The sequence below is a fragment of the Delphinus delphis genome, chromosome 7 (genome assembly GCF_949987515.2).
Source record: "Delphinus delphis chromosome 7, mDelDel1.2, whole genome shotgun sequence".
Lineage (NCBI taxonomy): Eukaryota > Metazoa > Chordata > Mammalia > Artiodactyla > Delphinidae > Delphinus > Delphinus delphis.
In genome coordinates, this window is record NC_082689.1 from 8865931 (window position 1) to 8893129 (window position 27199).

At 50.5% G+C, this 27199-nt stretch overlaps 1 protein-coding gene and 1 pseudogene across 1 annotated transcript; one reads left to right on the plus strand and one right to left on the minus strand.

Moving 5' to 3' along the window:
- Positions 1–16030: 16030 nt before the first annotated feature.
- Positions 16031–17059, plus strand: GPR55 (G protein-coupled receptor 55). The gene has a single exon (XM_060015491.1). The coding sequence runs from the start codon at positions 16034–16036 to the stop codon at positions 17057–17059; it is 1026 nt and encodes a 341-aa protein (XP_059871474.1). The 5' UTR covers positions 16031–16033.
- A 927-nt stretch (positions 17060–17986) lies between these two features.
- LOC132428760 (protein FAM136A-like) lies at positions 17987–25945 on the minus strand (annotated as a pseudogene).
- Between the last annotated feature and the right edge of the window lie 1254 nt (positions 25946–27199).

A 27199-nucleotide genomic window follows, 5' to 3' on the forward strand; every position in this document is an offset into this window, starting at 1 on the left:
TTACACCCTTCATGGTGAAGGGCCCCTCTGATGCTGCGGAATTTCGGCGTCTGCCTTGGAGTCCACCTTGTCTGAGTCCTGCACCCTCGGGGGACTCCAGATCACATTAGGGCCAAAAGCAGCAACAGGGAGGACAATGGTGGGGGACAGGAGCTCTGAAGAAATGGCCAAAGTCATGACAGGAACCGAAGGGAAAGCCCACACCCAGGTATCTGAGCACCCAGAACTTTCTGCCTTAACCTTGCACTACATTTCTAGCGAGAGCCGGAAGGGGCGTGTGGGAGGGGAATGGGTGAATCCTAAAGGGCTGCTGTGCCCTAGTAGGTTCTACTCGCTAGGAAGCGTCTAGACCTCGATGCTGTTAGCTACCCACGTGCCCACTTTCAGGGAGGCTGCATGCTGTCGGTCTCTGTGGGTGCCACTAGCGTTCAGCTGACTTGCCAACAACTAGGGGGCCTGGTGGGGTGGTCCTCAGGGACTTGGTTCAGACCCCCCGGAAAGGGCCTCATTTGTGCTCCAGTGGACTGAGTTAGGCAGGTTAAACGCACAGGCTGGGTTTAGGGACAGATCTGTGGCAGAGCCTGGAGGTGTGGCACTGAGGGCGCCTCCCTGCCTTTCCGTGCTCAGTTTCTCCTGCCCTCCCCTCTCTGTCCAGGCTGCCTCACGTCTGGGACCCCATCCCCTTCTATCAGGAAGGTTTCATTCTCCACGTTGCTGCTTTCCTTTTCTCCTAAGAGACCCTTGAGGCAGACATAACGTCAATGGGGCCGAGGGGTCTCAGCATTGTGAAGTACCAGACACTTGCTGGTGCTCTGAGCCCTGCGGTCATGCCGACTCCCAGAAGCAGTGTTCTGAGGCAGGTCCTGCTGTCTGTCTTGAGCACCACTGCCTGGTAAGGAGTTTGTTGATTGAATGAATGTCTGACTCCCAATTTACAGAAGTTAGGCAACGAGCCAAATTTACAGAGCGGCTGCATGGGAAGCGGTTACTGAGCCCGGCCCGCCTGAGGCTCTCTCCGGAATCAGGCTGCCTCTGATGACAGCGACCCTTCCCTCAAACCACCCGACATCCCCTTCCCTTCCTGATTCCTTCCTGTTACTGCTGTTGCCCTCACCCCACACTGCCCCTGCCCCCCGAGTGGGTCTGTCCTGTGTCCAATTCTTGAACTGCCCCAGCCCCCGGTTGCTGGCCCTGATGTGGCTGGGTGTGAGAAGAAAAGCTCTGGACTATGTCAGAGCATTCTGTTTGATTGGACAGCTTCCTGTATGACATTCTGATCCAGTGCATACGTTCCCTGGGGCCCCTGAGCACCCCTGCCCCTGCTGCTGTCTGGCCAGCCCTCCAGCCCTTCGACTCTGCAGAGAAAGCCCCGGATCCCCCCAAACGCCACGCTCCTCCCTCCTCGTGACTGCCCTTGGCTGTCCTCTGTGCCTCTAGAATCCTCCTTCCCCACCTTGTCCCTCCCCCTGTTCCCTGAGTAGCTCCTCTGGGCGGGGTTGGGAGGCATCCTACGTGACTGTGACCCAGCACTTACAGCCGGCAATGCACACCACTCCCCCCCGCCTCCCACCCCCACAGCGGTGGGCAGCTCTGGATGGAGCTGGATGGAGAAGCCGGAGCCATGGGTCGGCCCTGGGCAAGTCCCTGGTCTGCCCCTAACGAGCCAGCGCGCTCTGAGCCTCCCTGAACCACGTTCCCCTGCCAGGGGCCCACTCCCTTGTTGAGGGTCGTTAGCAAATGTCTTCAAGAAAGGGAGGTGGAAGATGACTTGTGTTTGCATTAAAAGGGAGAAAATAAGGACCCACATATGTGTACATGCTTGTATAGAAACTGATAGAAGCTGTAATCAGCGACACCCTGAGGGTAGGTGGGTGCTGGGCACAGACGTTTTACTGTATGTTTACATGTGTATTTGAATCACGTGTTTGCGTTCCAAATTTAAAATAAAAAGCAACAGTAGTAAAACACAGAAATATCCATTAACAACAACAAAAAAAGATAGCCAGAACGGGAGGTGGGCAAGGCTCCCTTTGAGGAGGGCCTGAGCTGTGAGTCCTTCTCTGCGGGCCCCTCGAGGCTGACCCCTTCCCGGAGCTCCCACGCCGCAGGCCCTGGACACCTGCTCATCACCTCCCTGCTGCTTTCCCCACGGGCTCCTGGCCTCCTGCAGCTTCACCCAGGGTGCCCTGGCCTGGCCGCCTCACCTCGGCTTAGATTGGGCCAGGGACCAGGGGTGGCCTCGCTTGGGGAAGGACTGCCCGCTGCCCTGCCTCGAGCCCAGGCCGGCTTGGGTTCCATGGCCCAGGGCAGTGAGTGAACTTGGTTCTACCCATAGCACAAGCATGAGTGTGACTGGATCGGAGATGGTGAGAACTTAAAGGGTTCTGTCAAGCTCTTCACCGAATGACGAGGAACCCGTGCTCTGGAGGGCCAGGTGACTTGCCCAGAGACAGAGTTTGCTGGATAAATTCCCCCGACCCACTTTGGAGAGTTTCTATTCCTGTAGATGCCTGAAAGCCCCGGCGGGCCAGGCCTGTAGAAACAGCCCGTGCCTCAGTCTTTCGTGGGCTCTCCTAGTCCCTCCCGGGCAGGGAGCGGAATCTGCCAGGCTGCCTTTCAGCCCAGACTTTTCTGAATGTCTGGAATCTGCACGGGTTTTTGCTGAGAGCCACCTGGGGCCCATGGCTGAGTCTTGGTTCTTCCTGCCCTGGAGCTGGGCCACCCCGGGGGAATCTCTGCTCACAGGGCCCTTGGGAGTGATGCAGCCCAAGGCTGACCCAAATCCCTGGGGAGGCCAGGCGCAGAGAAGCTAGGGCCAAGGAGCAACATGGCGGGCACGCCCTGCTGACCGTCCCTGAGGACACGCAGGCAGGGGCTGAGGTCTCCTAGGCTGGACCTTCCCAACCCACAAGTCCTGAAATATGAAGGTGTCCAGCACCACCTTCTTTTCTGTGGGCAGTAGTTCTGAATCCTAAACCCCAGAAGCGCTGGAAGCCGTGACAGCCCTTTTCAGATGCTGGCTGTCCCTGTGTGATGCCAAGCTCAGAATGCCTGCTGCGTGAGATGGTTCCTCCTCTTCCAGAGGCTTCTCACACCTCGGCTCAGGCAGTGCCTCTGGACATTTTTTTGGGGAAGCTGAGGGAGTGTGCAGACCCTCTGAGAGGGCACAAGAACCTAGAGCCTCTTCCTGGCAACGTGTCCGCCACCCCAGGCCGCATTCTAGCTGCACTTAGAGAGGAGGGAACCCCACGGAGCCCCTCTCCTGACCCGAGAGAAGAAGCCCCTTGGCCAGACACGGCTGCTGCGGAGCCGCTTGAAGAGCATCTGGTCCCACCCCCGCATTTCACAGACGAGGAAGCTGAGCCCCAGAGGGAAGTGACTCTCGCCAGAGCAGGCTGGTGACCAAGCTGGGAGGAGAAATGACATCTCACAACTCCATCGGCTGCACTGGACCCCCTACAGGTAATAGCCCCTGGGCCGCTCAGAGAACCCGACACACAGAACCACACACTGACCTTGCTCTCTGGGACTGCGGGCGACTTTCCTGAGGTCAACTGGGCCTTCGGGTCCTGGGCTCTGTCCACACCTGCCCCGATTCGGCGGGCCTTCCCCAGACGGCAGGGGTAGTGGCAGCCCCTGGCAGCCTCCGTGACAGCGGCAGTGGCAGCAGAGGGCTGGTTTGTCCCTGACTGCAGGTGACATTTTCTATGAACCCTCAGCTTCCTCCTGATTTGACTCAGGGTGGCAGCATCTTGCCTGAGTGGGGAAACCTCGCTGTAGGCAGCGCAGGAGTCTTCCCCTTGGGAGCTCGGCTTGCGTGCCACCACCCTGCACTGCCCTGGCTGCCTGCTGCCCTGGAATCTGGCCAGGAAAGCACAAAGAGCCCAAGATTACAAACTCCAGGAATCACCCTGCAGCCCCTGAGTGGAGCGCTCGTGGCAGGCTAGAGCCATGCTTGGGAGTCCAGGCCAGCCACTCGCCAGCTGTGTAACTTCCCTGGCCTCAGTGTACCTCTCTGGGGTATGGGAGCATTAATAGTTTCTTCCTCATGGGGCTCTGGAGAGCAGTAAGTGATGGAAGTGCTTGTTCCCCTTCCCCACCCCAGTTAGCACCCAGCAAGCTTTAGATACCGTTATGTCTTATAACTAGATTATCCTCGAACCCTCAAAGAGGCTGGGAGGGAAGATACAGCAGCATGGAGAACCCTGAGGAGTCCAGATCTTTCTTAAGAGTGGAGGTGGAGAATGGGAAGTCAGGAAATGTCTGCAGGATTGGCCTGGGCTGGGCTTTGCGCTCTCGGGGCGGTGGAGCTGGGGTAGAGATGTGCACAGTGCAGCTCAGGGCTCCGTGGAAGGCTTGGTGCTCTCAGGTCTGGCTGGCTGTCTCAGCTCCACGGGGAACGCCTGTCACCCTGGAGCTTCCCCAGACCAGGTCGTTAATTCAGTCCCTCTTTCATTTAATAAGTCCTTTTTTTTTTTTTTTTTTGCGGTACGCCGGCCTCTCCCGTTGCGGAGCACAGGCTCCGGACGCGCAGGCTCAGCGGCCGTGGCTCACGGGCCGAGCCGCTCCGCGGCATGTGGGATCCTCCCAGACCGGGGCACGAACCCGCGCCCCTGCATCGGCAGGCGGACTCTCAACCACTGCGCCACCAGGGAAGCCCTAATAAGTCCTTTTTGACGGACTGTTATATCACCTTCCCGGAGTTGCTTGAGGATGACAGGACACTCACCCCAATGGCACGCAGATGCTGTTAACAGCCCCACCCGGCCACGGCAGGGACATCATATCAGATGATACGGTGGATCAGGGAAGTGGACTGGAGGAAGCGATGGGGTTTTTAGGAGGGGAGGTGAGTCTGAGTGTATCAGGCTCTGCTGGGTGGTGCCAGGCACTGAAAGGAGTGAGGAAGGGGGTGCTGGGAGTTCCTGGATATACCGGGTCCTCTTGCTGATGATGCCGGTGGGGATGGGGTGAGGGAAAGATGGAGAGACGCAGAATGTGAGTTCCAGGGAGGCCCCTCACTACCTGTTTGATCTTGGGTAGACTCTTTAACTTCTGTGAGCCCCACTGTCTTCATCTGTAAAGTGGGCATAATTATAACAGCATCCCAGGAATGTACCAAGTTCTCTCCTTAGAGCACTTAGCACAGAGGGGCCATATCTCAAGTCCCTGAGCTGGCCCCTGCACTCCCCCAGCCTCACTTCACCCCCACCAAGCTCAGGGTACAGCTACAGCAAAATTCTGGACTCCCAGAGATTCTGTCTATGTGCCCCATCCCCCCGTGTCCTGCTCTTTCTTAATCGTGCCCCAGAAGCCCAGCTCACACTGCAGTACTAGTAACAGATAACTGCATCCAAGTAAACATTTATATTCTAACTGTGGCATTCACCACTGCGCCCCCAGAGGAGATTGGGATTTCAGGCAAGGAACTTGGTCCTGCGGAATGTTCCTCTTCAAACGACGTCCCTCAGGCTGTACCAGCTCTGCTCAGCCCCAGGCTGGGACTCCCATCTCTGAGTTGGCTCCCACCAGAGTGCTCCCTGAGGATGAGGGATTCGGCAGCACAAGAGAAGCATCTTCTGGGCTTCCCTGGTGGCGCAGTGGTTGGGAGTACGCCTGCCGATGCAGGAGATGTGGGTTCATGCCCCGGTCCGGGAAGATCCCACATGCCGCAGAGCGGCTGGGCCCGTGAGCCATGGCCGCTGAGCCTGCGTGTCCGGAGCCTGTGCTCTGCAAAGGGAGAGGCCACAAGAGTGAGAGGCCCGCATACCGCAAAAAAAAAAAAAAAAAAAGAGAAGCATCTTCTTAGCCTGCAAACCACCTAAGGTTGCATTTTTCCCGTTGCTGGTGTTTTCTGGAAAATCCAGGACTTTCCAGGAAGGAAGTCTGGCTTGGTCTGAGCCACAGCTGCGTTTAGATGCCCCCGCTGTACACACATGGGATCAGGGCTGCCCCAAGTGGGATGCTGGGTCCTTGAAGATGTGGGCAGACTGGGCCCTGACAGCTGCAGGAATCACAGCCCAGAATGGGGCCGAGTTGGCAGTAAGAGAGCCCCTTAGTGAGGCCACGGGCTCCAGGACCCCAGGGCTGGGCAGTGCTGTTTGGATGAAAGAACCCAGACAGAGGGCCCACAGCCAGAGAGAGCCAGGAGCAGAACAGGGGCCTCTGGACTCCCAGCCCAGTCCTTTATCCTGTACGAGATGTTTTCTCTCCTTTTCACTAAACATTAGAAAACGATATATTGACAGAATATTCTATTTCAGGGTTTAAAAAGAAAACCTCTCATATACGTGAATTTTCTTGACAACATTCTGAATAAACAGATATTCTGCCTTTGCTTGCATACCTCTGGGGACAGAGAGCTCATTACATGGCCATTTGGTCTGCTCTCCGACTTCTGGTAGCAAGATAGATCTGCTTTTTACAGCACCTGGAAACCGTTTCTTTTGTGGTCCTGTGGAGTCACACAGTGGAGCTTGTCTTGAGCCTTGGAGACGCTGATATGTCTATTCTTTTATAGATTATGAACAACCCTAGTCCTTCCTTTACATTCCCAGTCCCTCCGCATGTAGCCCCTGCAGACATACAGCCTCTGGTGCCTGGGTGATCAGAGCAGCGCAAGGGCCACTTGTCACAGATCCGCCACGCTTCTCTTCTAGATTTTCCGAGTGTAGCCGGGGTTCACCTCGTTTCTCACTGTCTTCCTGTTTACGAGACTACTTAGGAATTATTTTCCTTTCAGCGGTGACTGCATCTGTGTTTTATATATAAATATTTGTTCCTTTCCAATATTTCAGTAATGTACTTCTGATTTTATCTTGGACACATTACTTAAGAGACTGCTTAAGAGAATGCATAAAAATGCTTATACTATATTATTACTATCACGGTGTTGCAGCAAATGCTGTGGTGTCTTATTTGCTGCAGCAAATGGATCTGAGAACAGAAGAGTGGAATTGCCATTGCCTTGGAGTCCTTGGCTGGGCCCAGGAATGGGATGAGTTTGTTGAAAGACACTTGTCCTCTCCCCAAGAGCGTGTATTCCGTTAATTTATGACGTAGTTCTCACTAATCTGCTAGTTCTGCCTTATTTACTGGGCTCTAAACAGCTCTGCCTACTTGATCTGTGATATTCTAAGAGGGGAGCATTAAGGTCTCTACGTACAATTCTATTTCTATTTCTACTTTGTTTTGCATTTCTGCTTGTTCCCATCATGGATTTCTTGGCTATGCTCATTGGAACATAAATTTTACGTATTAATTGTTTATTATAACATTTACCTTGTGGGGTTTCCGTGTTACTCTCTCAGTTCTTTTTACTAAAAAAAATTACTTTGTCGTCTTTCCTTCTTTCCTAGCGTTCTGTGTGCCTGACGATCGGTAGATTATCTTATCATTTTACTCTATCTATGCCTTTGTGTTTTTTTGTGTGTTTCTTATTGGTACAAGATGATGGAGTTTTAATATTTTATCGGCTTCCCCCTTTGATAAGAAGTATTATAGCTAATATAATGGTTAGGGAGTATTATAATTTTTATTATAATTGTTACATTTGTCTAAACCTCCATGGGGTTGCCCGTCTGCTTTCTATATTGAGACATTGCAGTTTTTTTTCACTTTCAGTGTCCACTGTGAATTTTCTCTTCCTTTGTCCCTTTAAAATAGACAAGGCAATTTAACCTAAATACCCACGTTAGAAAATAGTTAAATTTTAATGTCTACATTTGTTTCTACGAATAGCTCTCTGAACTTTGTGTTTAAACGTCTTCCCTCCCCTTCACCCACTCTCTGGCGCTCAATGTTCATCTGGCATTTTGAGCCTCTTTCCTATTCTTCTTTCCTCCTTATGCACAATTTTCATGATGTGATGGCTGACCTGCGGACTGAGGAAACTTTGCTTTTTATCGGGTATCGGGCTCTTGTGGCTGTTCTCCGGTCGCTTAGGCGGCACCAGCTTCCTCACTTGTCCAATTCTCTGTCACTTCAGGCTTTGTTCCCAAGTCCCTCTGACACTCCATGTTGAAATCTTTGACCTGGCAAGATTTATGCCTCATCAACTGAGCATCTGTTAGTTCAATGCATTCCTTTAAATTCTGTGTAAACCTCCCTTCCGCTCCCACCTTGCCTCAAGCACACACCCAGATGTTGCTTCTTTTAAGGGAAAGTCAAAAGCTGTTCTTATTTTTCTTCTTTTTTCCCCAGCATTTAATGCATTAAACAATTTTTCAATTGTTTTCATATTATCATTAGAAAAATACACACACACACGAAAGAGTGAGATAAAGATAAAAGATTTAAAAATCACCCCCCATCTAACTGTTAGAATGCAACCAACGTTTGGCATTTGGAAACTTTTTCTAGGTTTTATTCCCTCTGCGTGGGTTTTTTAAATCATATTTGAAATCATTCTGAATGTATAATTCTGTAGTTTCTGGGTTTCTTATTTAATGTAGTCAGTATAAACATAACACAGGCAGACAAAAATTTTCCATTGAGTAGAGATTTACCATAGTGAAATTAAGCTCTTGCTGACATTTAAATGTGTGAGTGTATTTTTTGCTATCAGAAAAAAATATTAAAGTGAACATATTTCTGTACACATTTTTTTCCTTCTTTTGCATAATTTACTTAAGGTAAATTTTTAGAATCTCTGAATGAAAGACTAATAAGATTTCTAGGGCTTGTAATATAAGTTATCAACGTCCCAAGGTTGGGTACTTTTGTGTATACTCACCAGTATATTGGTGACTGTTTCACGGAACCCTTGACAGCTTCTTTGATTATATAAGCAAAAATTTTATTTCTTAGTAAATCTTATGGGAATTATTTGTGTCCTTTGCCTGTTTATCTATTGTGGGTCTTGATATTACACATTTTTTAATATTCTTCATAGAGAAGGAACATCATTTAACCTATTTGTTGTACTTCCTTTCCTCCAGTATATTATCTGATATTAAACTTTTTTTTTTAATTAATTTATTTATTTTTGGCTGTGTTGAGTCTTCGTTTCTGTGCGTGGGCTTTCTCTAGCTGTGGCGAACAGGGCCACTCTTCATCGCGGTGCGCGGGCTTCTCACTGTCGCGGCCTCTCTTGCTGCGGAGCGCAAGCTCCAGACGCGCAGGCTCAGTAGTTGTGGCTCACGGGTCTAGTTGCTCCGCGGCACGTGGGATCCTCCCAGACCAGGGCTCGAATCCGCGTCCCCTGCATTGGCAGGCAGATTCTCAACCACTGCGCCACCAGGGAAGCCCTGTGAAACTTTTTTAACAAAAATCAATTTTCTAATTTTGTGCAGTCAAACCTGTCCTGTCTGTTTTCTGATTCTTTTGCTTTTCAGCCATTCTAAGTTGACAAAGAGCTTTTCTTTCCCTCCACTGGCTTTTATAAATTGACCACTAATTTTTCATCTAGTTTTTCTATGGTTTGATTTTTTTGAAATTTAATTTATTAATGAATTTGGAATTTCTTTTGCTACTTGGTGTGAGATGAGGATCTAAAAGTTGTTTTTACCCCCGAATTGTTCACTGATAGTCTCAACATCATTTACTGACTAAGAGTTCCATTTGCATCCTTGATTCAGGGGAATCCCTCATTTCTTCTTCTGGGTTCTGTTAATTGTCTAGCACATTATTTGGAACTTCTGGGTGTTGACAAGTGTCCAATTTCAACAAGAATGCCTCTTTTTTTTTTAACCATTAAATGTAAAGTTGGCTATTAAAGTGAACAGGTTACTCTTTATCAGGTGTTGTAAGGAGTATCCTATTCCTTCATTTAAATGACTTTTGTGGAAAAACTATCATACGATGAGATGGCTTTTCGTTTTTGCCGTGATGACGTAACGCACAGTATCAACAAATTTCCTGACATTGAAAAGGCCTTACATTTCTATGGTAAATCTGACTTGGTAAAACGATGATTTATAATTTTAATATACTGAGTTCTATTTGGTAATATTGTAACTCAGATGTTTGCATCTATATTCATACATGCATTTGAGCAATTGTTTTTCTCTTTTGTGCTACATTTGTCAAGTTTTGGTATTTGGGTAAATTAGTTTCATAACAGAAATTCATTATTATTATCTTATGTTCTGAAATTGTTTACAGAGTATGAGAATCATCTCGACCTTGAAATTTAAAATATGCTAGAGCCAAACAAAATTATGTTAGAAACTGTTTATTCTTTGATAACATTCTCAGTTTCATTCATGGTTGTTGATCTAATCAATACTACTTGTGTTAACTCGTATTAATTGTAGTAAATTATGTTTTGCCCCTAAATTTTCAACTACTTCAAGGTTTTCAAATGGATTAGCACACAAGTAATAAGGTCATTTCTTCTCATTTTTTCTCTCTTCTCTAGCTAAGCTTACATTGCCTTTTTATTTATATTACAATACTGCTTCGGTTTTATGTTTTGGTTTTTTGGCCGCTGGGCATGTGGGATCCTAGCTCCCGCCCAGGGATTGAACCTGCACCCTCTGCATTGGAAAGTGAAGTCTTAACCACTGGACCACCAGGGAAGTCCCCAGTTTCTGATTTTCTTTTTTCTTTTTTTTTTTTTTTTTTTGCGTTACGCGGGCCTCTCGCTGCTGTGACCTCTCCCGTTGTGGAGCACAGGCTGCAGACGCGCAGGCTCAGCGGCCATGGCTCACGGGCCCAGCCGCTCCGCGGCACGTGGGATCCTCCCAGACTGGGGCACGAACCCACGTCCCCTGCATCGGCAGGCGGACTCTCAACCACTGCGCCACCAGGGAAGCCCTCTGCTTTTCTTTTAATGGAAGGTTTTGTTTTTGCTAGGCAGGTAATTCATCTTGACAACTGTTTCTTGGATTCTTGAGAAAAATGTGGATTGCCTATTTATTTAAAATCAAATCTAAGAGCTATTAATTAAATTATATTCATTATACTATTTATATAATTATATATTCTAATTTATACTTTGCCAACTCGATCTGTTCAAATCTATAGTGTATTAAAATCTGACACTACCATACCTTTGCCAATGGCTCTTGAATTTTAACAATCGTACTTTATGTACTTTTATACAACCTTCAGTGCACAAGATTCCTATATTTGCCTTTAAGATCTTTCTTTCATTAATATAAAATAAACTTGTTAATCCTGATATGTAGCTTAATTGTTAGTTCTACAGTGCTAGGTATGAGTGTTGCCACCCTGACTTTCCTTTTGTTGATATTTGTCCTCTATCTCATCAGGTCTTTTACTTTGAATATTTCTCTGTCATTACGTAAGTGTGTCCTTTATAAGCAACAAAGAGTCGAATTTTATTTTGTAATTGAACTGAAAATGTTGGTTAATTTAAATATTTTGAAATTTTCATATTTATTGCTGTGATTTCTATGCTTAGGTACTTTTTCCCATTCTATTTACTTCTTTGCTATTTTGTCTGATTTCTTTGTTTCCTTTTACCTTTTTTAGTGATTTTGAGGATAAGCATCCTGTTTGTAAGAGTCAGTGGTTACTTGAAGGTTTAAAAAAATCGTACAGGGCTTCCCTGGTGGCGCAGTGGTTGAGAGTCCACCTGCCAATGCGGGGGACACGGGTTCGTGCCCCGGTCCAGGAAGATCCCACATGCCGCGGAGCGGCTGGGCCCGTGAGCCATGGCCGCTGAGCTTGCGCATCCGGAGCCTGTGCTCTGCAACGGGAGAGGCCACAACAGTGAGAGGCCCGCATACCGCAAAAAAAAAAAAATCGTACGCTTTCTGTAAAATTCACGTTTAAAAAAACAGAACAATGACTTTCTTTTATAAAGTGTATTCTTCATTTTTTTAAAATAAATTTATTTATTTATTTTTGGCTGCTTTGGGCCTTCGTTGCTGCACGCAGGCTTTCTCTTATTGTGGCGAGCAGGGGTTACCCCTTGCTGCGGTGCACGAGCCTCTCATTGTGGCGGCTTCCCTCGTTGCAAAGCCCGGGCTCTACGCTCGCGGGCTTAGTAGTTGTGGCATGCAGGCTCAGTAGCTGTGGCTCGCGGGCTCCGGAGCGCAAGCTCTGTAGTTGTGGTGCACGAGCTTAGTTGCTCTGCAACGTGTGGGATCTTCCTGGCCCAGAGCTCGAACCCGCGTCCCCTGCATTGGCAGGCGGATTCCTAACCACTGCGCCACCAGGGAAGCCCCAGAACAATGACTTTTAATTTCCTTTTACGGAGTGTTTGCTCTGCCTGTGTTTCAGTACTCTCCACCACCCCTGCCTCCTTCAACCCAAGAACATCTTCCTTCTTTGTTAATTTAGCTGAGGTATTACAGCTTGTCTTTTTTTAAAGACATGGATGATCTCTTTTACTGTTTTTTCTTTTAAATCTTTAACTATATTCATCATAGCTCCATTCTCTTTCCAGTCTCCTGCTTTTAATGCTCAGCTCCAAGCTTTCCCACCTAGATGTTTGCATCCTTTATGGTTAGTATCTCTTGGAGATCTAAAGTTTTGCCTCCTGGAGGCAGTTTTCTCCTGGAAGCCACACATACCTGAGTGTGGCTGTCTATGATCTTCACACCTGAACAGCCACCCAATTGGGCATGGAACTCGTGTTGCTCAAATTTTCTCCCTCAAAACTTTTCTGGTATTAATTATTTTTTCAGAGAGGTTTCCAGGAGACTGGGTTGGTTTGTTCACAGATGTTTGTAAGGTTCTGTATTAACGACATTTAAAGGTATACGTGGGACATCTGGGAGTGGTTTTCTTTCCAAAAATTTTGCGTGAAACGTGGCTCCTCTAACCCAAGTTCTCATCTTCTCTGTTGTCATTTCGGTGCAGCCCCACCTCTCAGGCACCAGCTGCTGGTGGTTAACAAAGGTCCTCTCAGGCCCTTCATGTCTATTCACAGACCTGAGTTGCTTGACCCATGACCTTTCCCCATTCATTCTATTTCCTTCCTAGTATGAGGCTGGGAACAGGGCCCTGGTGACTGACAGCCCAGCTGGGGCCATGCTCACCTTGGACTGCTTCTAGCTAACGACTGGGCTCCATGGAAGCACTGGTCCTGGGAGATTCCTGCTAGACATGGAACTTCTCCAATGGGCTTAGGGACCCTCCGTCGACCTGGCCCATCATTCTCAGAGCTGCACTGTGGTCTGAGGGCTCTCCCTGTCCACTCCTATCCCTTTCCCTTTATCCTTCACAGGCCTTTCCCCTAGTAAATCTGTCAAGTGTCTAATATTGTCTAAGCATCTGCTTCGCAGCCTCCCACCCACCCACCTTACAGTGCGATCAGTTGATTGCAGTGGGTCCCTGAGTTGACCGGAACAGGAGCTATCGACAGCCCCAGGCAACGGATCAAGGGTGGGGAGGTTGCTGGCTCCTACTACCAAGTAGATTGGTTTTTACCGGCAGCCCATCTTTGAGAAAAAAATGAGTATTTTATCTCTTGCTGCAGCCTGAAGCCTTTTTATCTTATTCCAGTGAAGTTCCTGATCTTTTTATAAAAAAGGTTGTTTAAAAGATGGTTTCCTTGAACTTTCAGAGGGAATTCAGAGGAATTATTTTTTAGAGTTTCTGCTCACTCTACCATTAGCTGGAAGTATTTTTTTCAACGTAATTTCTTTTTGCTAGTCCACAGAGTGCTTTTCTAGCTTCAAAAATTACCGTTTGAAAAGCTCCCATTTGAAATCATTCAGGGAACTTCCCTGGTGGTCCAGTGGTTAAGACTCCTCACTCCCATTGCAGGGGACCTGGGTTCGATCCCTGGTCAGGGAACTAGATCCCACATGCCACAACTAAGAGCCTGCCGCAACTAAGACCCGGCACAGCCAAGTAAATAAATAAATACATATTTTTAAAAAATGAAGTAATTCAGCAATTCAAATGTGACCTTTAGGATCGTCCTGCTGAAGGACGCTGATAGCTGAGTTTTGTGTCTTTTCCACACAAGCACCTGGTACAATCAATTCAGACAAACCCCAGCACCCTAGAATGGATGCTTTCCGTCAGGCCATTTTCCTCTGTTTTGCATCGGTTTGTTCAATTCAGCCGTGTTGTGGGCTTGAGTTTGGGTTTATCTCTGAGCATCACCGATTTTTTTCTCGGCCACTTCAGTTCTAATCTTTGAATCATCAGCGATGTGCGCTGGGTTCACCCATGGAGTCTGCCTGAGCATGACCCAGCCAAAAACAGATGCCCAAGTTCCTTTTTTTGCAGTCTTGTCGAATCTCTTTAAGCACAAGCTTGTATTTGTTCTTATCTTTGCGGTTCTTGGTTTTCTGCTGTTTCTGATGTTGAAGGTGACTTCTCTGAGCCAAATGAGTCTTCCTCTTTGGTGCTGCAACACCTTTCAGTTGGATCGGATTGGGTTCTTGCCTGTTCTCACCACTTTTCTTTTTTTTTTTTTTTTTGTGGTACGTGGGCCTCTCACTGTCGTGGCCTCTCCCGTTGCGGAGCACAGGCTCCGGACGCGCAGGCTCAGCGGCCATGGCTCACGGGCCCAGCCGCTCCGCAGGGGCACGAACCCGCGTCCCCTGCATCGGCAGGCGGACTCTCAACCACTGCGCTACCAGGGAAGCCCCTTCTCACCATTTTTGAAATTTATCTTGTCAGTTCCAAACTATTCTAGCTATTTTTTGAGATGCTCTTGTTTGGATAGTTCGGCATATTTTGTTGGGAGGGGGCAGCCTGCCAGCTTGCAGTTAATTTATTCCAGGCATCCTAGTGTCGGGGCAGGTGCACCTGGGGCGTATGCGGCACACCTTCAGGAGGTGCCGTTCTCACAGACCACAGGAGTCTGGAGCTTTGGATACGAGCAAATACATTTTCCTAGATGTCTCATGACATAAACCTATAAGAAAAGTTAGCACATAGGAAAATGTAGAATTTTTGGAAAGCCACCAAATCAAATAATGTATATTACATATTTACTGTATATAGTGCTCAATGGATGAGAGATAAATGTGCTTTTTTGTTTTGTTTTTTGCTAGCAGTTAGAGGGGGTTTTGGAGTGGCATTCTCTATAGGGTCTTAAAAGTACTCAGCTCCTTCCTTCCCAAGGGCTTGTGACTTCCCTGTCTCTGCTGGCTTCCAGCTTCCATCTGCAGCCACAGCTGCAGCCTTGATCATCTTGTCCCTGAGGCCAGCTCTAATTTTCTACCTGTCCAAAGGCCTTTCTTTGCCTTGAGGAGACCTCAAGCCCTTACTTCATTCCCTCTGGGAATGTTCTTTCTTCCATGTTTCTCCAATTTCTGTCTGGTTTTCTCCTCGGAGAACAAGAGGCTTTAACAGCTTCAGACTTTATCCTCCCAACTCCAAATCCCAAAGAAAAAGCCCCAACCCCCTTCCTAGAAACCCAAGCAAGAGTTTCATTGCTTTTCATCGCCTCTGGGTCTGTTGTTCATCCCTGGACCTATAAATGGACCAATGACAGTGTCCAGGGGAATGTGATGCACCGATTGCCACCAGCCCTACATGCGGGGGTGGGGTGAGCTCTGTCCAACCTTCGGGGTGGGGGTGGGGTGGAGCAGAGGGGCAACATATAAAGCGGAGCTGGGTCCTGAAAACAGCATTTGAAGCTGTACGATCTGCAGCTCAAGTCAGCCCTGCCCTAGTTTTCATGTTTCCAGTTCTGTGAAATTCACTCTTTGATGAAACCAGTTTGGGTCAGGGCTTATGTTGTTGTTACTACTTTCAACAGAAAGACTTCTGATTGGAAAAAAAGGGACAGTTGCTTGTGCACAATTCTGTTTTTATTAAAGATAAAGGCACACACACGTGTGTGTGTGTACAGAGTCTGGAATTATATATATACTTTATATATATATATATATATATATATATATATATATATACCCATACATATATATATATACACATACACACACATATACGTAAAGTAACGGTGGTTCTATCTGGGCCACAGATTTCGAGGTAATTTTTCTTCCTGTGTTTTCTGATCGTTATTCAAAGAGCATAGATTGCTGTGTGAGAAAGGGGTCATGTTTATGATTCTTGACCAAGTCGTGAGAATCCATCAGTTCTAGAGGGTAAGAGGAACTTCATCTCATCTACCGTTGACGTTGTAGGAAGGAACATGAGCCAGCGAAACCAGAGTGAGAACTGCTCCTTCCATGATGTGGAGGTGCTGATGAAAACCGTGCAGCTGGCTGTCCACACCCCTACCTTCCTCCTCGGTCTGCTCCTCAATCTGCTTGCCATCCGAGGCTTCAGCTCCTTCCTGAAGAAGAGGTGGCCCTGCTACGCTGCCACCTCCATCTACATGATCAACCTGGCGGTCTTCGACCTGCTGCTGGTGTTCTCGCTCCCATTCAAGATGGCCCTGTCTCACGTGAAGGCTCCCCTTCTTCCCCTCTGTACCCTAGTGGAGTGCCTCTACTTCATCAGCATGTATGGGAGCATCTTCACGATCTGCTACATCAGCCTGGACAGATTCTTGGCCATCCGGTACCCGCTCCTGGTCAGCCACCTCCGGTCCCCCAGGAAGACCTTTGGGATCTGCTTCACCATCTGGGTCCTGGTGTGGGTGGGGAGCACCCCTATCTATAGCTTCCATGGGAAAGTGGAAAACTACACGTGCTTCCACAACATGTCTGACGGCACCTGGAGTGCCAAGGTCTTCTTCCCTCTCGAGGTCTTCGGCTTCCTTCTTCCCATGAGCATCATGGGTTTCTGCTCCTCCAGGAGCATTTGCATTCTGGTCGCCCGTCGGGACCACACCCAGGACTGGGTCCAGCAGAAGGCCTGTATCTGGACCATCGCGGCCAGTCTGGCTGTCTTTGTGGTCTCCTTTCTCCCAGTCCACCTGAGTTTCCTCTTGCAGTTCCTGGTGAGGAATGGCTTTATCGTGGAGTGCAGAGCCAAGCAGAACATCATCTTGTTCCTGCAATTGTCCATGTGTTTCTCCAATATCAACTGCTGCCTGGATGTTTTCTGCTACTACTTTGTCATCAAAGAATTCCGCATGGACATCATGGCCCACCAGCCTTCCAGGGTCCAGCTGGTCCTCCAGAATACCATGACCACCATGGCTAAGGGAAGAAAGCTGAGCTTGGAGGAAGGAAACCTCAGTCTGAATTCCATAGCAGATACCTCTTCCTAGGGCTCTGATATGGGGGGCTGACACATGGCACATTTACTGGTGTGCCGTCCCTCTGATGCTCACTTGAATGACACCTTTGCTCACTGTGACCCCAAACCCTTTCCCCAGCACCCAGACAACTTGATATAAACCACTCAGTGTCTGGGGAGCTCTGAAGAACCTAAGACCCAGGTGAACTCTTGATTTCTAAGCCTAAAAAGCATGAGGTTGGAAGAATTGAGAAAGAGAATGAGACCATCTGAATAAGGCTGTTTCCCAGCTCTCCTCTGTCCTTCTGTTAGACTAGAAGATTCTGGAAAGGAAGAGAGAGAGGAGTTAGGAGAGAGAATCAAGAGGGTTGGCATGGAGGAGAGATGGAGTGGGAGGGATGGACCAAGCTCCTTTTTGGTTTGGGGATCCCGGCGTGGAGCAGCTGTACTTTCTGGTCTCTTCTGGAGCTCTGTTGGCCCATGACCTCACAGAGATGCCAGCAGAATGTGTGACTGGGGAGAGCAAGTATGTGCAGAGAGCCCCGAGTTTTCTATGGGCCTTGGAAAGGCCTGGAAGGCCAGTCACACCTTCCTGTGCCCAGGACAAAGCTGCAGACGGACTGAGGCAGGCTGGTGTGGACCAGGCTTTGTGATGCTGTGGACACTTTGTGAAAATAGTGGGGACAGAGTGGAAAGGCACTGGTGACACCTGAGAGCCACAAGGGGGCAGGGTATACCTGGGAAAGGTAGGAGACAGGCCAAGGGCCGGAATTGGGCAACCCCTCCCGCATTGCCATGGGGGCGTCCACTGCGTGGAGTTTGAGCTCTGGCCCAGGGGGAGGAGAGGCAGTAGAGACAAGCCTGGGAGTGGGAAATTCCTGGACATGACCAGCTTGCTCTCTTGAACAGGCTACGACGTTGTTGATTAGGTTTAGTTTCCTTGAGAATGATGAGAAGTTCAGCCAGAGGAGAACAAGGTGCTTGTCTTGCCCACCTGAGTCCTGGCTGGGCAGCTGGCCACGGTGGCACCGTCCACAGAGATGTCCCCATCCGGTGGCTGGGAGGGAGAAGATGAGGCAGCCAGGAATAGAGGAACCATCTTGACGACACAGGGCTCTTGGCAGTTCCTCGTTGGAAACTGTAAACGATTGAATCATAGTTTGGACTGGGCTCCTCTCATGCTCTAGAGAAGGTGCAGTGGTGGCAGCTGAAAGCCTGCCACTGACTCAGCCTCCGGAGAGTGAAATGGTGATCAGGATAAATTGTGGGGTGGTTTGCAAGACGGAGTGAGTGGGATGAGAAGTAACAAATGAGACAATGTGAACGGGGTCGGGGGGTTACTTTAGGAAGAGAAGCAACCGCCTGTACCTCAGGAGAAGAGGCGTCCACCGCTAAGCGGTGGACGGAAGGGAGGGGTGGCTGTGGGGGGGGAAAGAGGGCGATTTAGATAAAACCCTGAGGAAGGAGGAGGTGAGGTTGGGTAACAGTCTCAGGCTTGAAGCGCTGGGGCTCTGTGAGGGGTTGGGGGTTGGGGTGTGAGACCAGCAGGAAGGATGGAGGGCAGAGCGGCTTCCTGTCTGAGAATCCTCAATTTGACTGAGAGCCATAGAAGGGCAGAAGCCCCACCTTCTCCCCCCTCCCCTGCGGTCAGTGGTCAGGTGGCACTCTGTGGGGCTGGAGGGAACGGTGAGGAAGAAAGGGTAGAAATGGGTGCAGAGCAGTGATCACGGTCAGGACCAGAGGCTCCCGCCCATCAGACTGGGCCTCCATGAACCGGCAGCCAGGGGCAGGAGCTCCGCAGACCCAGAGATGAGTCCCGCCCAGCTGCTCCAAGCCCTGGACACTCCTCCGCCTGCCTACAGGCTGCACAGTCCCGTGGCCATCCTGGGCCGAGGCACACTCGTGCTAGTCTCAGAAAGCCAGACATGTATCCAGCAGGACACTGGGCTGGATGGGGTCAGAGCCCGTGGGTGGGTGGAGTTAGGAACCACCCACCTCCAATTTCTCTCTTTGCACTGGGAGCTGGGAGCCTGCCCAGTGGAGCTGATTGGCGCGGTTCATGCTGCAGTTGTATCTACCAGTGTGCTTAGGGCCAGACAGGCTTCTAAAGAGGAAAGGGATGGTGGGGCCCTGATGACCCATCATCCCCAGTGATGTCTGCAAACATGCAGCCTTGTCTTGTGGGCAGCATGACTCTGCCGAGCCAGGTGACAGAGGGCCGGAGGGGAGTATAGACCCACAAGCTGCGTAACTATTAGGTGTAGGTCCTTGGAAGGATGTGGCACACTGGGGTTGATGTGACAACTGTGGAGGTGAGCCTTGGGAACCGCTGACTGATCCCAACACGCTAGGGGGAGGAGATGGGCCTCTTCTCTCTCCCCATGAGGACCCATCCTGGATTGCATGTCACAGAGGAAACATCAGGGTCTGTGGGAGTGGGCACAGGCCCAGAGCTGCAGGCTAGGCTGCTCTATGGGAGGGTCCACACTCTGGGCTAAGTCGTCAGGCCCAGCAGGCACAGAAGGGGCAGAGGGTCAGGGTTAAGGTTACTGTGCTGATGCGTCCAGGGCCCACCCTGCAGCGAGTGGCAGTCAGTGAGTTAGGGACGGCTGAACTTAGTTGTGGAAGAGGCTGAAATTTTCACTACTAAAACCCGTGGAGGCTTAGGGACATTGTCTGGCCTTATTTGTACTCCTAATCTGGAAAATCTGAGATACACAGGGTATATGTACATGTGTAAACCTAGGACAATTAACTGGAAAACTAATTTGAATAATCAGATTTGCCAAATAAATAGATTCAATGATGCTGAGTAACCTTGTCTTGGGCTACCCTTATTGACCTCAGAGAAGAGCTGGTTGCTGATGGCCCTTGTCAGGTGACCCAATAATCTTGGTCAAAGGAACTATGAAGGGACCATGTCGAAGAAGCCACCTGGACATGGAGTCTGGGAGCACAGAGATCCACCCTCTGGCCTGTCCCAGGAGCACAGCTGGGGCCTGTCCCAGGTGGCCAGGAGCCAGACCCTGCAGGGTCTAAATGTAGCCCTCACATCCACTTGGGTACTTGGTTCTCTGGGACAGCAACTGGGCCACACAGACCCCACAGGCTGTGGTTCCTCCAGCTCTGAGTCCACTCCACCCTGCTCCCACCATCTTGTCCCACCACCACCATGACACTGGAGCTGCCTCCAAAGGCCCTGAGTCCTGTGCACACATTGTGTGGCCCAGCTCAGGAGACCTGTTGACCACTAACAGGCTGAAGACACAGAGCCAGTTCTCCAGAAGTCCTCCACTGATGACCCTTCCCTTCTCTGACCACCCACAGAGAGTCCGTTTCTCCCAGGTTATATCTGAGTTTTCCTTCATGGCTCATCCCATGTGAATCCTACTAACCTATCCAGAGCTCCTGGAGAGTGTGAACAGCCAGGCGCTGGCCTGGGCCACCCCGTTCTCCTGAGTCCCCCACAGTCCTGAGCACAGCCCCATTGTGGCCTGGGTGCCAAGGGGTGACTGGGGGCATCCTTGCTCCTTGATGGCTGCTGTGGACTGAACTGTGTCTCCCCCCAAAAACATATGTTGAAGCCCTAACCCCCAATGTGATGGTATTTATGGATGGGACCTTTGGAAGATACTTACGTTCCTTCCTAAGTATCTTCCTAAGTATCTCCTTAAGATGAGGTCCTGAGGGTGGAGCCCTCATGACGGGATTCGTGCCCTCATAGGATGAGGCACCAGAGTGCTTGCTTCCTCCTGCCCCATACACTGAATGGGAGCTCCATGAGGACACAGTGAGCAGATAGCCCTCTGCAACGCAGAGAGAGAGCCCTCAGCAGACATCAACCCTGCTGGCACCTTGACCTTGGACTTCCAGCCACCAGAACTGTTGTGAAAGCCAACAGGTCTGTGGTATGTTGTTATGGCAGCCTGAGAAGGCTGATTCAACAGCCATCTTCTGCTGACCCAGAAGCCAGCCACATCTGGGCCACATCCCCTCAGGGGCAAGGACTGACCCTCCCTTGGAATATTGGCCCCCAGGGAACATTTGCATGGAGAATGCTGGTCCACCAACTGCATTCGCCACTATATTCCTACTGAGTCTCTCTCTGGGGACCCTATGAAGCTAAGAGTCACTGTATGGATGCTACGTAGCTGCTACAAGATACTAATGACATTTGTAGTGAGATAACAGCCTTGTTACCACAAATAAACAGTGATTGCACAGATGCTTGAAATGGCTGACACCTGGTGGGCACCTGTAGAGACTAACAGAGGTTAAAAAGGATTCTGGTGAGAGATCAGTGAGGAGAGAAATTGAGAAGAGCAACCGTGTGGGCGTGAGGAGTGTCTGGTGTGCAGAACAGTCACGAGAAAGGGACAGGGATGCCCCTACGTAGGAACCACGTGGGGATGGTGGTGATACCCACTCCAGACCACCCTCCATTGACCCTAGAGGGTAGGCTGTGCTGTGCGCAGTGACCTTCCAGGGCCACCGTGAGACCCCACTGCCGAGGGGGGAGAGGATTCGAAGACCCACAGAAAAATGCCACAGAGATATTTGGTGGGGGGAGAACAACCCCTGAAACTACCACTGCAGCTGCCTCTGGCTTTTTTCCACCCAAAGCCAGCTTCTCAAGTGAGCCCAGGACTCAGAGCTGTGAGTGGGCATTTGAGGGAGAGCGTATGGCAGGCGGGTCAAGGCGGACTCGGGAGCTCGGGGTGGAAGGACAAACAGACGCCCCTCTGCCCCAGTTCAGGCCCCACCCCTTGCCACAAGCCTGCGAGATGTGTCCTCTGCACAAAGCCTCTGCAGGAGGGCCCACAGGACGCTAGATCGGGAGCTAAATGTGGCCCTCGGTGCTTTGAAGTCTCCGAAGCCCTGTCACTTCAAAGCCTGACGTTACTTCTGCTGCGGGGGGCAGGGGCCCTGAGTTCACCTGGAAGCCTCAGCCAGACTTTGTTCTGGGACCTCGCTTAAGCAAGCGTAACCCTGCGAGGGAGGCTGTTGAGACCTCAGGCTCTGAGGGGCACCTACAGTCACGCAAAAGGCACCTCAGGGTGCGTCTGTGTAACAAACATCTCTGTGAAGTGTGTTCCGCTGCCAGAGACCCCTCTCTGAGGGGGGCTCAGGGCTGCACCTCATGGGCGACGCTGCACAGACACGTGTGCGTGGCTTCTCGTTCAGGGAGGAGTGAGGACCAGTGGAGGCTGCAGAGAGGTTTGGAAAGGTGTGCAATTATCAGACCTGACCTGGCTCAATGCAGAGGATCCAAGTAGCTGATCCTCATGGATGGTGCCTGAACGAGGCGTCCAATGACCCAGGAATCGTTGGGTGAGGTCCAGGGCCAAACCACAGCTCTTGGAGTGGATGGTGGGGTTTCCCTGAAGGGCAGAGAGGCCTCATGGCCAAGGGTCTGGGATGGTCAAGGAAGTTTCCAAAGTACTGGCACCAGACAGGTGGGCAGACCTCCCCCCGAGATGTGCCAGGTGTTGTTGCCCCTGGATTCTGGGAAGGGCCGCCTCCGATGGCAGAGACAAGCCTCTTGGCTGTGCTTTTCTTCCCGTTTTCCAGTCTTCAGCACAGACTTAAAGTGGGAGCCAGGGTTCAGCTCTCACTGATGGGAATCCAGCATGTGCAGCAGAGTGGAGCGCATGTAGATGGAAACCCGGCAGGCGTTTGGGGGACTTATCAGCATGTCCTGGGGCAGGAGACCCAGAAGTACTTGCGGAGGGGAACCTCGCAGAAAACGGACATCTGCACTGACGGGAGCAAACTGATGGTTCTTGGGTATTAAGAAAATTTGACTTCAGAGGCTGGTACATTTAAGCCACCTGGATAAAATAGGGATGAAAATGGATGCAATGGAGCTGGAAACTCTTGCACGCTGCAAAACCCATCCCTAGGGAGGGAATGGTGTATAACCTGCAGGGATGCCATAACAAAACACCACAGGCTGAGGGGCTTAAACAACAGAAATTTCTTTCTCACAGTTCTTGAAGTCTACATTCAAGGTCCGGCAGTGTGTGGTTTCTCATGAGAGCTCTCAGCCACCTTCTCACTGTGTCCTCACGTGGTGGGGAGGGAGGGAGGGAGGAGGACGTGCACGTGAGTTCTGGTGTCTCTTCTTATAAAGACACTAATCCTGTCGGATCAGGGTCTCACTTTTATGGCCGCATTTTACCTTAATCACCTCCTAAAGGCCCTATTTCCAAAGCAGTCACATTGTGGGTTAGAGTTTCAACATATAAATTTGGGCGGAGGGGCACCATGCAGTCCATTGCACGCAGATTTACTCTGTGTATAAATTTGGGCGGAGGGGCACCATGCAGTCCATTGCACACAGATTTATTCTGTGATCTGGAGCAAAAGGAGTGTTGTGCTTCTTCTGTTTCTTCAGATTGAATGTCACCTGCTCTGAACTCATCAAGCTTTACTGTAGGATATTCCAGCTCCATCATCTGGGGCTCCCTCCCTCACCCAGGACCTGCACAAGTCCTAGGGATGGGGTCCCTCAGTGGCTGCACTATTTACGGGAGCCTCTGAGTCTCAGCTCACACTGGTCACAGCTGTGGTGTCCACTTAACAGTCCCTTCAAACACTTGGGCATGAAGCTCATCCCCGCGGCCCCGGAGAACTTGGTGTTAACTGGTCTTTCCCCTTCAAGCCCGAGGCTCCCTTCGGCCATCCTGCCACTCCATGGGGAGGTGGAGTCTTGTCCTGGCTCTTCTGGGGAACTATAACAGCCTGCACCTTCCTGGGCTCGGGGAGCTGGTGCTCTAACCTCACTGAGCCCAGCCACACTCCTCTGTACTCCCCACCCACAACATCCTGCAGGGATTTCTTTACCTGACCTCTGGACAAAAAACCTGGCTTCCTTTTCAGGCAGAGGGAATGGAAGAGACTTTTTTTTTTTTTTTTTTTTTTTTGGAGGGGGGAAGAAAAATTAAATCCTGTTTATTTTTAAAACCAAACCACTAGGAAAATATATCACAGTCTTGAAACGGCAAACAGACAGGCTATGTTATCATTTCAAGTAACAAGGTCCTTATCAGAACTATAAGGTGCTAGTACTGGAGCAAGAAGAACGCATGTCACAAAAGCCCAGGCAAAAGTTGTATTTGGTAACAGAGGGCGGTCCTTCTTTTGCACTAAAGGAGTCACAGCTCGCCCCCGAGCTGCTGACTTTCTTTCCCTTGACCTTCGTGTTGCCAAGGGACTGTCTCAGTAGAGCTCTGTTATTTCAGGGGGCAGAGTAAGTAATACTGGGTTTAGACTTTCACTCTATTCTGTTCTTTGAAAACCAGATTTTTCCAAAGCCAGTACTTCATAACTCTCTTAATTAAGCAGCCAACAGTTCCTCTTTCACTCTTCATTCCTGAATACTAGCACATAGCACAATCAAAATCCTCTTTGCCTTCAAGGGTGAGTGTCACTGCGAGATTGTCTTGTCAGTCTGCTGCAGACAGCCTCAGGGCCCACCATGGCTGCCAGGGAGAGGGAAGGTTTGCTTCCCTTACCGGTGTGATATCGCTTCTTACGTTTTTGCAGGGTCTCCAGGCTGAAAGATGTCATGTGTGAGAATTTTAAGAAATGCACATCCACATCTTGATGGCCAGAAATGGCCTCTTTCAAAATTTTTGTCCAAACTACCGCTCCCAACTCTACATCTTAAGTAACTTCATGCCCTTGTATATAAAACAAAACCCCAGAAGCCCCCTTTCCCGTCCTAAATTAGGGACCTCCTGGATTTTGATTTATCACAGTTTGTGGAAGAGGTAGTGGTGATCCTTCTGGCAAACAGGAGGTTGGCAACAAACAGAAACACCTCTTCTCACACCCCACCAGATCGTAGGTGTGTCAGATGAACCTGCCAGCCTGTTGGTATCTGTGTACTAAGAGAGGCTGGTACTCTGGAGGGCTCTGGTTTGGTACAAGGGAGATTGCCTATCGTCAGGAGAAGCCCTGGCCACATGAAATGCAGGCTCACAAAAACTCTCCTGTACTATCTCTGACCCAAATTTTAGCACCAGTGTTTTTTCCATTTCACTTTCTAGGATTGAAACACAGAGGAACCAGTGTCCAGAGGCAAGTGACTGAAACTTGCTGGCATCCTTAATTTCCTCATTCATAAACTTTCCTTAAAGACCCAAATCCCCATTCCTCTTTTTCTTGTTTGTTTATTTATTTTTGCTGTGTTAGGTCTTCGTTTCTGTGCGAGGGCTTTCTCTAGTTGTGGCAAGCGGGGGCCACTCTTCATCGCGGTGCGCGGGCCTCTCACTATCGCGGCCTCTCTTGCTGCGGAGCACAGGCTCCAGACGCGCAGGCTCAGTAGTTGTGGCTCACGGGCCTAGTTGCTCTGCGGCATACGGGATCCTCCCAGACCAGGGCTCGAACCCGTGTCCCCTGCATTAGCAGGCAGATTCTCAACCACTGCACCACCAGGGAAGCTCCCCATTCCTCTTTTTAAATAGATTCCTGCCCTCAGCCCTGATGCCCAATAGCAGACATCTATTTCCCAGTGGACGAGAGACTCCTTCATCTTCTTGGTCATGGCTGGGGTGAGGTCCACGTGGTCATCCACACACTTGGATGATGCAACTCTCCAGCTGCCGCTTCACCTGAAGCTCTTTACTCCCCGCATCCATTGAATCTTTGGCTTTGTTGTTGCAATGCATGGTGCACTGGGCCAGGCAGTCCTGGAACTTCTCCAATTCGCTGATCCCCAGGGCCTGGGCTTGAGCCAGAGGTGCATGGCAGTGCTCAACGCACTGGTGCACTTGCTGCACGGACGCCTGGCTGTCCTCACAGGTGCTGCACCGGAACCTGAGGCCCTGAATCTTCCGGATGTTCTCTCTCTCCAGACTCTTCACCAGGGGTCCACCGCCTCCTGCACCCAGAGCTGCTGCAGCTCCACCATAGTGACCCCACGCTGCTCCCTGCCGCGCCGGCGCCCACATGGATTCCCGCCAGAAGAGGCTTCTTACCAGCTCTTCCTGGCCCTTGTGGTCCTGATGGACGAGTGCCCTCTGTGATCTGTGGGTGGAACCACTTTCAGCTTCAATTCAGTTCAACTGGCATCATATTTCCTGAGCAGCCACTGTGGTCCACTCCTGTTGGACAGAACAGTGGGCTCCGAGCCCCTCTGAGAGGCCAGTGAGCACGGGCTCGGAGAACAGGGCCATTTCCGAACCCAAATCGGCTGCAGGCCTTGGGTGTGGCATGTGGTTTCTGAACTTCAAAAAACATCTCAATGGCAGCTTGAATGGCAGGACATGGTGGTCTGATGTGTAAAACGATAAAAGAGGAGGAACCGTGGTGGGCAGGTCCCCCGAGCGACTCTACAGAAGCACCCCAACACCAGCTGCCCTAACCTGTGGGCACATGTGGGGCATCCTGAGGCCTGTGGTCTGAGTGGTCAAGACCGTGGGGCTCCAGTGGTACCCAAAGGCCCCCCCATCACCCACACCTCCTCCCAACCCCACTCTCTCCTCTTGAAGGCCTGGCTTCCACCCCAGGCTGGAGCCAGGATGCCTGCCCTGCTGGTTGGGTGTCCTGAAAAGCTGTCTCCGAGTTGGATCTCAGCATGTGGGCGGTTTGTTAAGGAGGGTTCTCAGCACCAACGCCTGTGAAGGGAGATGACGGAAGCAGTGGGAGTGATGGAGAAGCTGAGCCGGGATGCAGGCCCAGTTGTGGCTCAGCCAATGCCCGCGAGGCCCCTGCCGCTGTGAGGGCCGTTCAGAGTCATCCCAAGTTGGAATGGGACTCCAGGCCTGTAGACCCCACGTGACCCGGTCTCAGATACGGGCCTGGGAATGTGTGACCTTCGATAGGAGGTCCCCTGCGCCGGGGACCTGACAGCAGCTGGGCAGTAGGTCCTCACCGGAGGGGGCGCCCAGGCTGCTCCCCTCCACCGAGAGGCAGGTGGGCTCAACGTTTGGTGGGCAGCTCAAGCCACTTGGCTGGCTCTCCCAGCTGTGCTCTGGGAAGGCGTAGCCGGCCCCAGGAAGCAAGTGGCTGGGTCTGAGACAGGGTAGGAAACAACAGAGGGCAGAGTGGGTCGCCGTGTCTCAGAAAGGAGTGCAAACTGGACAGCTAGACAGAGAAAGTCTCCGGGAGTGGAGGCAGCTGGAGACCTAGGCACACAGGTACGGGGTCTTTAGAGAAACCAGAC

Bases quoted from the DNA above. Each gene is read 5' to 3' on its own strand.
- GPR55 (XM_060015491.1), top strand. From the start codon at position 16,034: ATGAGCCAGCGAAACCAGAGTGAGAACTGCTCCTTCCATGATGTGGAG.